Source organism: Anoplophora glabripennis, unplaced genomic scaffold (assembly GCF_000390285.2).
Source record: "Anoplophora glabripennis isolate ALB-LARVAE unplaced genomic scaffold, Agla_2.0 scaffold1095, whole genome shotgun sequence".
Taxonomy (NCBI): domain Eukaryota; kingdom Metazoa; phylum Arthropoda; class Insecta; order Coleoptera; family Cerambycidae; genus Anoplophora; species Anoplophora glabripennis.
Genome location: NW_019417170.1, coordinates 45,367 through 64,592, shown reverse-complemented (window position 1 = coordinate 64,592; position 19,226 = coordinate 45,367). Strand labels below are relative to the sequence as shown.

General features: G+C 31.8%; 1 protein-coding gene across 2 annotated transcripts in view; it reads right to left on the bottom strand.

The window, feature by feature from the left end:
- Positions 1 to 12,111, bottom strand: part of LOC108913783 (E3 SUMO-protein ligase RanBP2) — a 35,876-nt gene extending 23,765 nt beyond the window's left edge. Inside the window, exons 1-2 of one of the 2 annotated variants that reach the window (XM_023455997.1) lie at positions 11,979 to 12,111; positions 4,335 to 4,560 (exon numbers count right to left, since the gene is read on the bottom strand). In XM_023455997.1, the coding sequence (XP_023311765.1) occupies positions 4,335 to 4,560; positions 11,979 to 12,050 (298 nt within the window). In that variant the 5' untranslated portion in view covers positions 12,051 to 12,111. The remainder of the gene's footprint in view (positions 1 to 4,334; positions 4,561 to 11,978) is intronic. The other variant, XM_023455996.1, reaches the window with a different exon arrangement.
- Between the last annotated feature and the right edge of the window lie 7,115 nt (positions 12,112 to 19,226).

Here is a 19,226-nt window from a genome sequence, read left to right as displayed (position 1 = left end):
TTAACTGACATTATCAAACTGATGATGACTTTACGTGATAAAGCTCTCACGAAGTATAAAAGGACAAAAAATATGCAACATTTTGATTATTATAAATTCTTAAGAAATGAAGTCAATCATGCAATTAAGAGGGAAAAAAAGGCTTATCTTGAATTTAAAATACGCACAACTAGTAGTAAAAATATGTGGAGAAAGTTTAGAAATTTGAATATTTATAATAAATCAACCCCTCAAGTGCCAGCGGCTTTAAGTAATGTTGAAGAAATTAATAACTATTTTGCTGGCAATTGTAGTAGTGCAAATACTGTTCTTGATGTTGATATATTAAATAATTATTTGTATAACACTTNGCTTCGTGACAGTTATAACCGAACGTGATTACCCGGCCGGTTTCCCGAATCCTGCTAGGACACACACACTCGTTTTCTCTCCGAACTGTTTTAACTGTTCCGTTTTAGTAGTAAAATGGCGTCCAAGCGTATTTTGCGTTTACTTGGAATCACGGTACCACTTTTAAAAACGAAAAAGTTGAAAAGACAGCGTTCTAGATGGGTCAAGGAGTGGTTGTTGCAGAGGAAAACAGTACAGCTTTAAAATCTATCCGATCTAATATCCAACACGCGGTCCAATCACGTACAGTACTCGGAGCACACACACTCTCAGGAAAGCAAACAGGCCGGTGAATCACGGCATCCGGTCCCAACGAAATTCAACTGGCACCTGATGTTATTCGGGATTACCCGTTCAGGATAATTTTATTCGGGATTGCACATACACTTCCATGTTTACCCATACGGTGTAGTCACGTTCGGTTATAACTGTCACGAAACCCGAAAGTGTGTGGGGCACTTTAGCCAGAGATTAGTGCATTCATTTTCATTAGTAGTATTAGTACATTTGACCGGCTTTGATTGCTTATTGTGGCAACGGCTATTTATTTTAATGCATTTGTGGATAAAATATATTCGTAACGATTCCAGCAACCCCCCTAAAGTTAATATTGAAATGATGAAACTTTCTGGCACACGGTGGGCAGGAAGCAACTTTAAATACGGGTGTGAAGTTATCCACATCCACATTTTCTAGTAGGACTAGAATAGATAAAGCCGTCGCCTCAAAAATTTTGTAAAAAAAATCATTGTTCCATTATAATGTTTTTATTTTAGCATAAATCGATAGCAAATGAGTAATTATAAAGGGTAACGATTACAGATTCATTCGTCATCCCGTACGGGGGGATGAAATGGGGTGAATTTCATAAAAAAAATCATTGCTTCGTTATAACGTGCCTTCGAGTTTTAATTTCACCATAGATCGACATGAAATAAAAAATTACACTATCTAACAGTCTCACATTCATTTGTCAGCCCGTACGGGGGATGAAATGGGGTGAATTTCATAAAAGAAATTAATTACTTCGTTATAACGTGTCATCGAGTTTTCATTTTAGCATAGATCGACAGGAAATAAAAAATTACACTAGTTAACAGTGTTACATTCATTTGTCAGCCCGTACGGGGGGATGAAATGGGGTGAATTTCATAAAAGAAATTAATTACTTCGTTATAACGTGTCATCGAGTTTAAATTTTACCATAGATCGACAGGAAATAAAAAATTACACTATCTAACAGTCTCACATTCATTTGTAAGCCCGTACGGGGGATGAAATGGGGTGAATTTCATAAAAAAAATTAATTGCTTCGTTACAACGTGTCTTCGAGTTTTCATTTCTCCATAGATCGACAGAAAATAAAAAATTACACTAATTAACAGGGTCACATTCATTTGTCAGCCCGTACGGGGGATGAAATGGGGTGAATTTCATAAAAAAAATAATTTCTTCGTTATAACGTGTCTTCGAGTTTTCATTTCACCATAGATCGACAGGAAATAAAAAATTACACTTTGTAACAGTCTCACATTCATTTGTCAGCCCGTACGGGGGGATGAAATGGGATGAATTTCATAAAAAAATTAATTGCTTCGTTATATCGTGTGTTCGAGTTCGAACTAGTGTAATTTTTTATTTCCTGTCGATCTATGTTGAAATGAATACTCGAAGACACGTAACGAAGAAATTAATTTTTTTTTATGAAATTCACCCCATTTCATCCCCCCTGACGTGCTGACAAATAAATGTGACACTATTAATTAATGTAATTTTTTATTTCCCGTCGATCTATGGAGAAATGAAAACTCGATGACACGTTATAACGAAGAAATTAATTTTTTTTATGAAATTCACCCCATTTCATCCCCCGTACGGGCTGACAAATGAATGTCAGACTGTTAGATAGTGTTATTTTTTATATCCTGTTGATCTATGGTGAAATGAAAACTCGATGACACGGTATAACGAAGCAATTATTTTTTTTTATGAAATTCACCCCATTTCATCCCCCCGCACGGGCTGACAAATGAATGTGACACTGTTAATCAGTGTAATTTTGTATTTCCTGTCGATCTATGCTAAAATGAAAACTCGAAGACACGTTATAACGAAGCAATTAATTTTTTTATGAAATTCACCCCATTTCATCCCCCCATACGGGCTGACAAATGAATGTAACACTGTTAACTAGTGTAATTTTTTATTTCCTGTCGATCTATGGTGAAATGAAAACTCGAAGACACGTTATAACGAAGAAATTATTTTTTTTTATGAAATTCGCCCCATTTCATCCCCCGTACGGGCTGACAAATGAATGTGAGACTGTTACAAAGTGTAATTTTTTATTTCCTGTCGATCTATGGTGAAGTGAAAACTCGAAGACACGTTGTAACGAAGAAATTAATTTTTTATATGAAATTCACCCCATAGCAATTAATTTTTTATATGAAATTCACCCCATTTCATCCCCCCGTACGGGCTGACAAAAATGAATGTGAGGGGCTGACAAATGAATGTGAGACTGTTACATAGTGTAATTTTTTATTTCCTGTCGATCTATGGTGAAATGAAAACTCGAAGACAGTCGATCTATGGTGAAATTAAAACTCGAAGGCACGCTATAACGAAGCAATGATTTTTTTTATGAAATTCACCCCATTTCATCCCCCCGTACGGGATGACGAATGAATCTGTAATCGTTACCCTTTATAATTACTCATTTGCTATCGATTTATGCTAAAATAAAAACATTATAATGGAACAATGATTTTTTTTACAAAATTTTTGAGGCGACGGCTTTATCTATTCTAGTCCTACTAGAAAATGTGGATGTGGATAACTTCACACCCGTATTTAAAGTTGCTTCCTGCCCACCGTGTGCCAGAAAGTTTCATCATTTCAATATTAACTTTAGGGGGGTTGCTGGAATCGTTACGAATATATTTTATCCACAAATGCATTAAAATAAATAGCCGTTGCCACAATAAGCAATCAAAGCCGGTCAAATGTACTAATACTACTAATGAAAATGAATGCACTAATCTCTGGCTAAAGTGCCCCACACACTTTCGGGTTTCGTGACAGTTATAACCGAACGTGACTACACCGTATGGGTAAACATGGAAGTGTATGTGCAATCCCGAATAAAATTATCCTGAACGGGTAATCCCGAATAACATCAGGTGCCAGTTGAATTTCGTTGGGACCGGATGCCGTGATTCACCGGCCTGTTTGCTTTCCTGAGAGTGTGTGTGCTCCGAGTACTGTACGTGATTGGACCGCGTGTTGGATATTAGATCGGATAGATTTTAAAGCTGTACTGTTTTCCTCTGCAACAACCACTCCTTGACCTATCTAGAACACTGTCTTTTCAATTTTTTCGTTTTTAAAAGTGGTACCGTGATTCCAAGTAAACGCAAAATACGCTTGGACCCCATTTTACTACTAAAACGGAACAGTTAAAACAGTTCGGAGAGAAAACGAGTGTGTGTGTCCTAGCAGGATTCGGGAAACCGGCCGGGTAATCACGTTCGGTTATAACTGTCACGAAGCCCGAAAGTGTGTGGGGCGCTTAACACAAGTGACCGTCTGCCGCGCTCGCTCAGCCTTCCTGATATATGACGTCACACGATATTGTGACGACGCTCAAGCTTTGGGAAATTAAGAAATTACATATTTCCGTCATTTTTGGAGATTGACATAATTTTTTCGACTTTCAGTTAAGTTAATGACTACTAAGTGACATGGAACTCTACATTTTCTGTCTAAGGAAACTTCCTAATTATCTATCTATTATGTGCACTTATGTTATGTTAGTACCACTTTTAAGTTAGATAATTTTTAAACAACTCATAAAATAACTAATGAATAGTGTCATTGTTATCTTAATGTATGAGATTATGCGTTTTCAAGAATACAACTATTTATAATACTTTACTTACCCTTTATAACTAAATTGTCTTGGTTAGGATCAAGCTGTAAGCTAGTTCTATAAGCCTCAAGTGCAGCTTCTTTTTTACTTAATTTTTCTAATGCTTTCCCCAGCAGTTCATATCCTTCGGCTGATTTTGATTTACCAGTTAAATATAAAGAGACGTAACGACAAGTCTGTTCATAGTCACCAACATTAAAATACAGCTTTGCAAATGAAAAACAACTTAGATCTCTCTGAAATAAAAGGTGTTTATCAATATACCTAATAGAAATATATTTGGAGTATAGTACAATCTCGCTAATCCGGCACAATTAAAAACCTAAGAGCTAAGAGTGCCGGAGTACTGGAAAATTCGAATTAATGGAAAATGTATATGTAAACAGTATTAAATTAAATAACGTTACTTTTAATTGTTTATGAACAAAGAGATTGGTACGTAGATACATAAATATTACAGTTGTGTATACATATATGTATATTGCAATGTTTTTATGTTTCTGTAAAATAATTTTTCAACTAAACTATAACTAGTCTAAGAGCCAGATAGGGCTTCGTGGCCAATCAGAGAGTGCTACGGCTGCAAGTAACTTACCTATTCTTAAGTACTTTGACCTCCTGAATCCAAAAAACTTGGTGGCAAAGCCTGAAAGTGGTCAGTTTAATTGTTATTAACAAATTGTTTAAAAGGCTGAAAAAAGTTTATTTTTATAGCTAGTACAATTTTGTATGCATTAATAGTTACATTTGTCTCATAACAAACATATACTTCTTTCAAAATTAAAAAATTATTAATTTTAACCAAACTTATTGCAAATTTAGTGCAAATATATTACATTTTGCGTCTCCGCTCGAACTAATTTTACCATATCTCTGGTTCTATTGGACGAATTGAGACGCACGACATCTCATTTTAAAGCTTGAACTTTATTTTACAAGATAGGTAAGTTCCATTTATTAATTAATTTATTTAACAATTAATGGCAGCTTTGAAAGTTGTGAAATTTCAAGGAAAATGCTGGTTATATTTGTTTATAAGGCTTTTTTTATTCAACTTCGATGAAAAGCCAAAAAAAAGTTACCGGATATTGTTCCTCGCATCCTAACAAACATATCATGCCTTATAAAGTTTTTCTTCATCAAAACCCGTGAGCGATCTACGTCGAGAGCGATATACGCGCGCTCGATCGAAAGTTCAGAGTTCAAGAGCTCTAATGTTATACTTTTATTATTAAAAAGTCACAAAGACTAAATAATAAAAAAGCATTAACAATTGATTTAATTACTGATATTTATAAGATTTACTTAAATAATAACAACAATTGTTTAAATATTTTAATTAATTTATTTCTTTTTTAATAATGGGCTCATTAGGTATAGACATTTTTGCAATAGCAAAATGAGCAACATTTAATTTCGGCAGCCATACAAACAGATGATCTTCTAGAGCAGGGGTCGGCAAGTAATTTTAGGTGGAGTCCGGATACTTTTGAAAATTTTTAGCGAGGTCCAGAAAAAAAAACTCGTATTGCTTACTAATTTTTTATTTTAATTTGAATTCCCAAAATAATATGAAATACAATAGATAGGCATATTTGTATTAAAAATCAATGGAAGAAATTACATTTGCGGTCTTAAGCCAGTTTTCTTAACTAATCTACTAACCATTAAAAAATGATAAGAATGTCACTCAAACGTATTGTTATCTACAAAAAATATGTTTTAAATAATTTGAGTAATTAGTAATTATACTTTCAAAAAATTTTTGGCGGTCCAGTTTTTTACCTTCCGCGGTCCGAATCTGGACCGCGGTCCACCAGTTGCCGACCGCTGTTCTAGAACATACTTTGCATGTGCAATTAGTGATAAGTTCATCTGGTGGAGGAAACAATATTTTTATTATTTTTGGAGCAAGCATATCTCCATCATCTATCCAGCCGAACATGTGTGGGTCTAACTTTGCAGCGTGGCTATTTAACAGTTTACCTGATTGAAAACTGTATAATTATATACATCTTAAAATGTGCATTTGTATTGACGCATTTGTAGGAGGCAACTCTTCTATTAAGGTGGCCATATTCCCGGCCGAGAAATAGTGAAATTTCTGGCGTTTTTAGGTACTGAAATCTTTGAAAGTAAAACGTGTAGAACAAAAGTAAGCACAAAAATAAAATCCTTGATGTTTTGTTTATTCATTGTTACCGTTTAAATTTACTCAAATAAAATAATAACTAAAAAAAAGCGTTTGTAAAACATGCGTTTGCTGTTATTCTAACCCCACATTTTAAGAATTATTTTCACGTACTTATAAATAAAAGTAAACAATTTTATATGTAGGACTAAGCAAGTAAATGTTATAAGAATATAAGAATGTGGAATTATATATAAAAAAGTTAGTATTTTCGTAGATTTCAGTACCTAAAACCTTGATGATTTGATTGTTTTTTGCACCTGTTTATTCGTTTTACTGCGGCCTGCGGCGTCTTTGAAAATAACCAGATGGCATGACATAACATTCCTATTATTTGATAAGCTTTAGATTATTCAGTTATTAAATGTTTGAAATTATTTGTCTTTGCGGAAAACACTATTTAAAGAATATGGGGCCCTTAAAGCGAATTTTGAATAGCGATAAGACCGTACTCATCATCAAACTTCTTACAGGCACCGCCGGATTAACCAGGGGGCTAGGGGGGGCTGTAGCCCCGGGCCCCACATGCTATTGGAAAAATTAAAAACAGACGGTAATAAAAATACTTAATGACAAGTTCTAATGTCATTTTTTACCTGCACAAATATTTTCATTGGAAATGTATGTTGTATTACATATAAAATTTAATATTAAGAAAATAGCATAGGTACTAAATTAATTAATTTAAAAGGACTTTTGCTTCTTCATAAAGGAAGTTTAAGAGTACCCCTTCCCTTCAAGCCCCAGGCCCCACCGAGGCTTAATCCGGCGCTGCTTACAGGTACCTTTCATTACGACTTTAACTAAATATTCTTCTGTCATTTTATTAGGTTTATTTGCTATTGTTTATTTTATTATTTGCTTTGATAGTGGTTTCTGAATAATCTATAAAATGAAACATCACATTTTTAAATATTTAAACTACCGGTTATGTGACTAATTTTATTAATGCCTTGACAATGAAATTTACAATGAACTACATTTTACCTTTTCCAAAATTGATCAAATAGTTTGTAGGATCTCCTTGCAAAGCTGAATGGTGTTTGTAATTTTTGTTTAATAAATAGATTAACATCATAAACATATAAGTATAGTCCAATTAAATAAGCCTTTCAATCAAAATTTTGGTCAACTTGGCTGAATTTTTGATATGAGTTAGTTTAAGGTATATTATAACAATAAGTGAGAGTAATTTTTTGTTCAACCCCCGGCCAAGGGTGAAAAAAGATAAAACAAAGGGGTTTTTCAAGATAACTCAAAAAGGGTAAGGGCTAGAAAAAAATGTTTTTCATAAAAGTTGTAAAGCATACAATTCTACATAAAAATGGCCTCTTGACTTTTTCTTGTACTATTAAAATTAACAGAGTTAGGGGGCTAGAAGTTAAGGGAAGATTTCAAAATTTAAAAAAATCATAACAGAAAAATGAATGAATTTTGTAATTTTTTTTTCAGTCTGCTCTAAAAAATGTAACTTCTTTTCAGAGAAATAGATATATTCAAGATATAGTCAATATAATTGTCAATTTGTATACATAAATCATATTTTTAACTCTCTGAGTAAATATGAATTTTTTATAAAAAAATATAGTTTTTCTGAAATAAAAAATAAGGATAGCAACAACCCCCAAACACGGAATCACTTCCGAAATATTTGTTTTTTATAAGTAATTTCCATTTTGTTTCATTTCAAAATATTGATTAGAACCCCAGACATTTAGAAAAAACTGTCTTGGGGGCATACTTTGAGGCTGTATTTCACCCTGTAAATATGTTTTTCCGCCGATAAAAAACAGGTCAACTTAATTTTGTCAATTTGTTTAAATAAATGATATTTTTAAATTTTTTTTTGAGCAAATATAAATTTTTTATTAAAAAAGTGCAAAAAAAACATTTTATCTGAAATAAAAAATAAGGGTTGCAACCCCCAAACACGGAATCACTTGCGAAACATATGTTTTTTTAATAAGAAGTAATTTCCATATTGTTTCATTCCAAAATATTGATTAGAACCCGAGTTATCACGGAAATATTATTTTTGGTGGTGAACACGAGGGGTAGTTTGCATCCGTTTAAATCCGTTTTAGTCTAAAAGCATTTTTTTTTTATTTTACAATGTTAATTCTAATCGTACAGGCATTTTTCTCATTAAGGGGTTGTTCACCCCCTAAACAGAAATTTTAACGAAAACCCCGAAACAGGTCAATTTAATTGTCAATTTGTTTACATAAATCATATTTTTAACTCTTTTTGAGTAAATATGAATTTTTTATAAAAAAATATAGTTTTTCTGAAATAAAAAATAAGGATAGCAACAACCCCCTAACACCGAATCACTTCCGAAATATTTCTTTTTTTATAATAAGTAATTTCCATTTTGTTTCATTTCAAAATATTGATTAGAACCCCAGACATTTAGAAAAAAATTGTTTTGGGGGCATACTTTAAGGCTGTATTTCACCCCGTAAATATGTTTTTCCGCCGATAAAAAACAGGTCAACTTAATTTTGTCAATTTGTTTACATAAATTATATTTAAAATTTTTTTTTGAGCAAATATAAATTTTTTATAAAAAAAGTGCAAAAAAAACATTTTTTCCGAAATCAAAAATAAGGGTTGCAACCCCCAAACACGGAATTACTTGCGAAACATGTTTTTTTTATAAGTAATTTCCATTTTGTTTCATTCCAAAATATTGATTAGAACCCGAGTTATCACGGAAATATTATTTTTGGGGGAGAACACGAGGGGTAGTTTGCATCCGTTTAAACCCGTTTTAGGCTACAAGAAAATTATTCGTATGGTTAGAGAAAAAGCATTTTTTTTATTTTACAATGTTAATTCTAATCGTACAGGCATTTTTCTCATTAAGGGGTTGTTCACCCCTTAAACAAGAAATTTTAACGAAAACCCCGAAACAGATCAAATTAATTTTGTCAATTTGTTTACATAACTCATATTTTTAACTCTCTTTGAGTAAATATGATTTTTTTATAAAAAAAATATAGTTTTTCTGAAATAAAAAATAAGGATAGCAACCCCCAAACACGGAATCACTTCCGAAATATTTGTTTTTTATAATAAGTAATTTCCATTTTGTTTCATTTCAAAATATTGATTAAAATCCCAGATATTTAGAAAAAACTCTTTTGGGGTCGGACTTTGAGGGTGTATTTCACCCCGTAAAAATGTTTTTCTGCCGATAAAAAAATACGTGTCTCTTAATCTTTTATGTTCTACAACATATATAAAAATCTTGAAAATCGGAGTGTTGGGGTTGGGATAGTTTCCTTGTAATAAACTTTCTTGTTTTCTTAATGTTTTGGACAAAAAATTATATGATATATATTTGTTATTGTTATCACTATGTTATTATTAATACAATTCAAACTACAAGTCTACAAGTATTAATAAATAAATTTACACGTTTTACATAGACAAGAATGCGTAAAAATATCGAGCTTTTAAAAAATTTAATCAACAAAAATATTAGTCCTCATTAATATTTACCTTTTTGAAATTAACAGTGGATAGCTTAGAATAATTCAAAGAAACACGTTTACTAACGCACGCGCATTGACAATAGCGAACGAAATAATCTATCTTTGTCATAGGCATACTATGTCCACGACCATGGTGCGACAAAGCGAACGTGATTTTTTTGTCTTTGTCTTTGCAGTGTCATAGGAGCTAAATAAAATTCAGAAGATAAAAAGGTAAATAAATTTGTAGCTGTCTAAGAAACCAACGTAAAAAAAAAATTCGAAGGCAACTTTTCAGTATTTTAAATAATCAATCGAATAGTATAGAAAAAACATTGTTTTAGTTTTGTTAAATCATTAAAATTAACGATTAAAAATTTGATTTTGTTATAACTTTCTTATTAAAAATTAAAAAATATATCTATTTCTCTGAAAATAAAAGTTACACTTTTTAGAGCAGAAAAAAAAATTACAAAATTCATTCATTTTTCTGTTTGTTATGATTTTTTTAAATTTCTGAAATCTTCCCTTAACTTCTAGCTTCCCTAACTCTGTTAATTTTAATAGTACAAGAAAATGAAAGAAACTGTGACGTATAAAACTAGGGTGACGTATAAAACCTTACCAAAGCTGCAAAAATGAAGATAATTGAATTTTGCAAATTGCTTTTGGTTTCTGCATATTTACACTATGTGTGTACCAAATTTCAAGTGTCAGCAAAGCTTCGAACAAATTTGGCAAAGTTTCGAGTTTCAGATGCCGATGAATGTATAACACCTTATAGAAGAAAAAGTTTTGCTCTCCTGATTTTCGGCTTTTTTCAATCTTTTTTTCAATCTCACGACTTTGTTATTGCAAATTTCGTAATCGGACCACCGCCATTTTGTAGTTATTTTTATTATGAACAAAATCATGTCCTAAGCATTTTTTCGTACAAAGTCATCCCGCTGAGTTATTTAAAGAAAACTATTAAAAAAAAAATGTTTCACGATTAAATTGTTAATAACTTTTTTTCCTGATAAAATACTTTGTCAGCAAATTAGCCTGTTATTGTACTCATCATTTAAAGTATTCCTGTGTAGTTATTTCCGAGTTATCAAGAAAATGTCACCAACAGTAACTTTTCGGCCTCTGTGGACTGGACTAAAAATAGATGCGCGCGGAGACGGAAAATGTAAGATGTTTGCACTAAATTTGCAATAACTTTGGCTAAAGTTAATCTTTTTTTAATTTTCAAAAAAGTATATGTTTGTTATGAGAAAACGTAATTATTAACGGTTAAAAAATTGTACTAGCTATAAAAATAAACTTTTTACAGCCATTTAAACATTTAATTTGTTAATAACAATTAAGCTTACCACTTTCAACCTTGCGACCAAGTTTTTTGGATTCAGGAGGTCAAAATACTTAAGAATAGGTTAGTGTTTGCAGCCGTGGTACTCTGAATGGCCATGGAACCCTATTTGGCTCCTAGACTAAATTATATAAACTATTCTTCAAGGATAGTAAAGAAACGCGGAAAAAATAACGTAGGATGCTGGTGTAGTGAAGTGCCGGATTATAGAGATTCTACTGTATCAGTGTTATCAAAAAAATCAATTTCGCAGACACAATCAGTAAACTACTACTAGTTCTTATTTTCAATAATTGACATATCTCAAAACATAAAACGCCGATGTGATTCTGTTACAATTCAATCGGGTGCATATTTTATTGCAGCTATTTGAATGTATATATCTGCACGTGTGGCGTTTTATATATAAATGATTTTTTTTAGATAAATTCCCGCCAGCATGAAGATCCCTTGCATAGAAATAATCTAAACATAGAGTACAAAACTATGTGGCAATGACGATTTTTATACGAATATTTGATGAAATTGATAAAATATTCCTATACATTAAAACAAAAACTAATACAAAAAAATTGGTCCCAACGGCTATTATTTTCACCGGCATGGTTTCAGTATCAAAAAAATGCTTACCTCGGTCTCGTTGTTTATCCTTTTTAAACTATTATCTACATGTATGTCCAATTCTAATTTTGTTTTAAACATTTTTAAGTAACAATACTCATGTATAAAGACGACACAATAACTGGTTAATATTTCTAAAAACTTTATAAGTACTAGACGTTATCGGACATACATTTATACTAATCATTGAAGCCGAAAAGTGGGGTGACGTACCAGCGTATTCATACGCATCCGCTTCCTTTATGGGTTTTGATTGGTTGAAAGGAACCAAGAACGGTAAGCGATAAAAAAGCCAAGCTAACAAAAAATATTCTCATTTTTTGTGTCGATGTGTTGTGCTAGTGCTTTGGTGTATTTTCTGTAATAATTGCGACTATTATCCTGTATATATTTTAACCAAAAACTTTATTAGACTTTGTTGTGTTAGTTATTAGTATTAGAGATATGGGTAGACTTTGTGCCTTATGTCGTTCAAAGAAAAGCGAAGAAATTGCGCTCCACGGGTAAGTACAGTATATTTTTATTATTATTCAATATTGTACACTGAACTGGTTTATTATGCAAAAATCGATATATTTGATAGATATATTTGTGCGTATTTTTATAGTATATATTCATGGGTATCGTATTACTTAAGCCATGCTCTTGTAATTAAATTTTTGTTCTTTTGTCAAATTACTGAAATGCTGTCGATAAAAATACATTGTTAGGTAGTAATAAAGTTCAGTAACTTTCAGCAGTTAGTGTTTGTATTAAGAAAGAACCCTTTAGATTTCCTACAAATAAGGAAATGGAAGCCAATAGACCGATCAAAATAACTCATTTAGAGGGAAAAAAAAGAAAATTGTTACCTGGACTTTTATAAGTGGAAATGGTAAAGGGGCTTATAATAAACGAAAAAATAAAAATAAATGCGCCAGCAGGGGCGGCGGAGGGTTGATTTGGGGGGTTGAAAAGTTATGCAAAATTGTATCATTGGGATTTCTGGCGAAAGTTGACATCAAACAAAAAAGTATCCAATACAAAAGTTGTAGATCATGCAAAAATCTACAACTTTTATAGAGGCCAATTTTTAACATAACCTCAAAATTTCCCGAGAAAAATGCAAATTTGCAAAATGCAATTTCTGATTTTTCGTTTTTTATTTCTCATTTCCGCAAAAATAATTTAATTTTGACGAAACTTGGTGAAAGTATACCTTTCTCTGTCTTAAATAACCTCAAATTTTTTTAGATAAAAAAATCAAGAAGTTTCTGAGATATTCATTTTTTCCGGCCTGAAACACTTTTTTTCAAAGAAAAATTCTACTTAAAAAAATCATCGTACAGAATTCTGCCGGTAATCATTTTTTTCGTTTTGACATATACTTTTTAGTGAAATAAAAAAATGTGTAATCACAGTTCAAAAACATGCTCAAAAATGCAAAAAAGTAAAAAATGACTTGCAGCAATGAATTTTTCAGTAGTTTGTTTAAATTAAGAAAAAATCAAAAACTGATTACACCATTCAATTGTACGGAAAAAATACAGTTTTTTTAAAGTTTGATAACTTCATAGATATACAGTGTGTCCAAGATAAGGATGGGATAGCATTAGGATCTAGGAAACGGTAAGAGATACGGAGTGGCTCAGATTAAAAAAAAGTTGTGTTTTTTTTATAACAATATGCTGTTTAGAAAGTTTTAATATTCCAGGTAGTTCCGGAGATATCCGGAAAAACCCGGAATTTTGCAAAATTGTTTAATTTTTTCTGGCTTTATTTGAAAACGAATTTTAAAATAAATTATATATTTACAATGCCACTTTTTTCGCTCTTTACAATTTGCAATCCGACGTTTCGTCTTCGAGGGGCCATGATCGGGTTAATATTTTAAATACATTGCTGCTATTTTTATGACAAAATCTAAAGTCATGTTTAATTCTGGATTAGACGATATTACTATTGTAAAAAGTTTTTACCTTGTTTGAGCTATAATTTAAAATGTTTCCTGAGTACGGCTCTGAACGCTTTCAAAATGTCTATTGCAAGGGTCGGCAACTGGCGGACCGCGGTCCAGATCCGGACCGCGGAAGGTAAAATACTGGACCGCCAAAAATTTTTTGAAAATATAAATTACTCAAATAAATTATTTAAAAAATATTTTTTACGTTTGAGTGCCACCCTTATCATTTTTTCTAGTATTTTACAATTGTGTGTGTTTTGAGTTCTTAATGCAAATGAAAATAAAAAATTTGTAAGAAATATGATTTTTTTTCTGGACCTCGTTAAAAAATATCAAAAGTATCCGGACCCCACCTAAAATTACTTGCCGACCCCTGGTCTATTGGATGAAGTCATAACAGTATAAAAGTCAATCCCGCACAAAATATCCAACAATTTTTTACTGCTGTTAGCAATACTAATTATAGCTGTTTTACATTGACAATGTATTCATCAATAAAATGACGAAGTTCTTCTTCAATTAATTGACGAATTTATTGATAAACAGTGTGGTTTTACACTGCCACGGACTTTGTCAAGTTTTTGACGTATGAATCAGTTCTATCAATGAATCAAAGAAGCAAATAAATTTCAAAAATGTCACCTTTCCACTCATAATTGTAGTGATACAACAGCGGTACTGTTCTGACACATATTGGGTTGGTGCTTCCGAACTTCACGAAGAAATTGACGAAAATTAGAACATGCTCTAATTCGTCAAGAACTTGATGAATAAATTGATGAAGTTATTTGACAGCTGATTTGGTGCATTACACTTGTCCAAATTCTTGATGAAGCGACTTCATCAATTAATTGATCAATAAATTGTCAATGTAAAACAGCTATTAGAAATAACAAAATATTCCATAAGTTCGTATTATTTTTTTATTAGGTACAACTTTTTAAATTATAGATTAAAAAAAATTCTTGGATATTTTGTGCTGTATTGACTTTTACTCTCCTCCTCCTCCCTCCCACCCTCCATTTTTAATGATAGCTAAAAACATTTTTAAGGATTACAATAGTAATATCTAATACAGAATTAAAAATGGGGTAGATTTTGTCATAAAAATAGCAGCGATATATTTAAAAAAATTATTCTGATGATAGCTCTTCGAAGACGAAACCTCGGATTGCAAAAATGTTGACGCCATTGGATAGAGCGAAAAAAGTGGCAATGTAAATATGCAATTTATTTAAAATTCGTTTTCAAATAAAGCCAGAAAAAAAAATAAAGCTATTTAAACGATTTTGCAAAATTCCGGGTCACAAACAGTAGACTTTGCAGTTAATACTTTGTATTGCTGAAATCTCAAATCATCCAGAGATAATTTATCATTTGTGCATTTGTAATTTGACTTACAATTAGATGTTTATAGCAATACACTGTACAAAAATAAAGTTTTGGGTTAAACAATGAGACACAGTTTTTTTTATTTTTTTTTCCGTAGAATTGAAGGATGTAATCAGTTTTTGAATGTTTTTTAATTTAAACAAATTATCAACAATAACTGAGTTGTTGCAAGTCATTTTTTATTTTTTTACATTTATGAGTATGTTTTTGAACTGTTATTACAGATTTTTTTTATTTCAGCAAAAAGTATATGTCAAAACGAAAAAAATGATTACCGGCAGAACTCTGTACGATAATTTTTTAAGTAGAATTTTTCTTTGAAAAAAAAGTGTTTCAGGCGGAGAAAAATGAATATCTCAGAAACTTCTTGATTTTTTTATCTAAAAAAATTTGAGGTCATTTAAGATAGAGAAAGGTATACTTTCAGCAAGTTTCGTCAAAATTAAATTATTTTTGCGGAAATGAGGAATAAAAAACGAAAAATCTGGTGGTGATGTTAAAAGTGACCTCTACAAAAGTTGTAGATTTTTTGCATGATCTACAACTTTTGTATTGGATACTTTTTTGTTTGACGTCAACTTTCGCCAGAAATCCCAATGATACAATTTTTCAATTAGCATGTAAATAATTGTATTGTAAAAACATAATCAAATGAGATAACTAGAACTGAGGTAACTTGTTAGTTTAAATGAGTCAACTTTCAGGTTATGTTATTGAGTCAACTAAAAAAAATCTATATTGATTGATTGATTTTAACATTGATAAATCACGTTTTTCTTTTAGGAGTAATACAAGTTCTCTGACCTTGCGGTTCTCAAACCAGTGAGTCGAGTCCTGTTGGCTCCGTAAGTAAGCCGAGGAGGGTTTATGGCAGAAAAAGACTTTTTCAAGACACCTTGGATTGTGACAGTAAAACTCCACTTCATGAGAGAGAAACTATTGAAGAACCTTCCACTTCTAGATATACATCATCAACTTCTGCAGTAAGCAAGTACCTGTTACATCATTATCTATTTATATGAACCTTTTGATTTATTTTGGAGCATTGCAAGTATATGTATACTTCACATAATGAATCTAATAATGTCATTGCTTGTAGTCTTGTATTTATTTTAGCAATACACCATCCAACAGTACAGTTAGTTGTGTATCCAGTGAAACAAAATTGATTTGTTCATAGTTTATTTGTAGCATGTACTATGTGCCGACTTTTAATCTCCTTCGTCTAATATCTTGCGAAAGTAGTCATTAAGTTCAAAATACTAACTTTTATGACATTATCGGTTTTTTTATATGATCGTGAAATATATCGAAATAATTACAAATATTGTTACTAATTTATATTGTTTATTTTTTTCAGTTTCATCCAAGAACACTGAAAAAACAAGTCCCAAGACTCACCAGCACTGAAATGATTATGAAACAACAGTTTATAAAATTGAAAATTGCTGCAAACAGAGCGAAAAGGAATAATTTGAAGACTAAGCCGAAATTAAGGTTTTTACAAAAACAGGAGAATATGATGAATTTCCTCAAATATATTAACAAAACAACATACACATTCTTTAGTAGTCAACTAAGAAATCAGAAATTAAAGCCTAAAGGCAGGCGCTTTACGAATAGATGATAAAATATTTGCATTATCTATTTTTAAACAGAGCGGTAAGGGCTATAGGTTTCTTTCGAAAATTTTTAGTTTACCAAGTAGAAAAACATTGAAAAAATTATTAAATGCTGTACCATTTAACTGTGGAATTAATGCCCATATCTTCGCTCACTTAAAAAATATTGTAAATAATATGAAAGATATGGACAAAAGTTGTATCTTAATGTTCGACGAAATTTCGTTAAGCACAGGCATTTCATATGATCAGAAAACTGATTCTATTCAAGGACTAGTAGATTTTGGTGGGGCTGAGCGAAGGGCAATCTTTGCAGATCATGCCCACGTGTTTATGTTGAAAGGTATTCACAGAAACTGGAAACAACCAATTTGTTTCTATTTCTGTGAACACACTACTGCAACTGCCGACCTTATTAGGATTATTAAAGATGTGGCAAGGCAAGTTGTCGGACTGGATTAGACCTGATAGCGACTGTATGTGATCAAGGAGCAACAAATAATGCGGCAATAAAACAACTTTTAAGAGACACAAATTCATATTGCTTAAAAAACCAGATTGAAAATAGGTACCAGGGCTATTTGATAGATGGTATTGAAGTTGTACACCTATTTGATTGTCCTCACCTTCTGAAAGGCATAAGAAATGGTCTGTTGACAAAAAATTTACACTTTCGCCAAGAGAATATTGATAAAGTTGCTTCTTGGTCACGTGTAATAGATATTTATCGAGTCGACAGACAAAGAGGGAAATTCAGTCAGTTCCCTAAATTAACCGACGAACATGTTTTGCCACAGAAGATACGAAAAATGAAAGTTAAGAACTGTACGCAGGTGTTTAGTTGGTCAGTTGCAACAGCAATGAACGCGATGGAAGAGGTTAGCAGAGAATTAAGCCCCGAGTCAATTTATTATATAGAACCTGCAGCTTCACAAACAGCCGACCTTCTACTATTCTTTGATGGGTTATTTGATAGTGTAAATGGCAGTGCATTAAAACCTTCATTAGGAAAAGAGTTGCGGGGAGTAGTGACATCGAAGTCAAAACACCTTGAAGTCTGGAGAACTGCGCTGCCTGTTTTAAATTCCATGTTTTTCTCTAACTCTCGCTCTTCTCATATTGTTACACCATCTATTAAAAACTGGATATTTACGCTCCGTGGCTTCTTATACATCTGGGATCTTCTAAAAAATAAAAAGTTTAGATTTGTCAGTCCTCGTTCCTTTAATCAAGATCCTTTGGAGAATTTTTTCAGTCTGATAAGAAGCCACGGATTAAGAAACACAAACCCGACATGTACTTCTTTTATATCTTCCACAAAGGCCCTTCTTGTTAATAACTTTATGTCTTCACACTCCCCCAGCTCCAACTGTGAAGAAGATGCTTCCCTTGGTGCATTAGACACTTTAAAATATTTTTTAATAAACGAACATAATGAAATTTCATCGAATGTTGAGTTACCAATTGTATTAAATCCTACTACACCAGATCCACCAAAATCGCCTGTTCAAACAATAGATCTTGCAAATTCTTATGTAGCAGGAGTTGTAGCAAAAAAGCTATTGAAAATAAATAACTGTAAAGTTTGTACTACAGACATTTTAACAGAAGAGGATATACCTCAGAACTTGTTGATAAAGAAAAGACAGTATCATGCGCACAGTTTGTGTACTCCTTCACACAGTTTTTTAAAGTTGTTTGACAGAATTGCCTGTATTATATATGATATGCTACCAAAAATTATTAACCATAATAATATCAAAAAAAAATTATTCAAAATTTACAATCATACAATAATGAAATACATCTATTCTTTTGTGATAATCATAAAAATTATTCCTTGAATTTTTTAAATATTGCCACAAATATGTGCATATTTCATTATATTAAAATTGTTAATAATGTTTTAAATGGGAAAGATCTACGCTACAAAGACTTGGATATTATAACAAATGCTGCTTACAATAAATTTATTAAACAGCGAAAAAATAAAGGATGATTTAACTTTAACCGAGTTTTATTTAATGTCGATAAGGAACACCTAAACTTGTTTTAGGTTTTGATTAATATATATGCCACGGATTTCATTGTTTTTCATACGTTCGCATTCATGTTTTGAATTCGAACGGTGAAAAACAATTAAATCTGTGGAAAGTAATGAATACAAACGGATACGAAGTAGTGGGATATACAACTTCTCTATGCAGTTTCCTGTAACTGGTATTACCGTGTCGCTCCTAGAGATGGCACTGCCTGACAAATTTTAGTACACAAATTTAACATAGGAGAGACTATCTATTT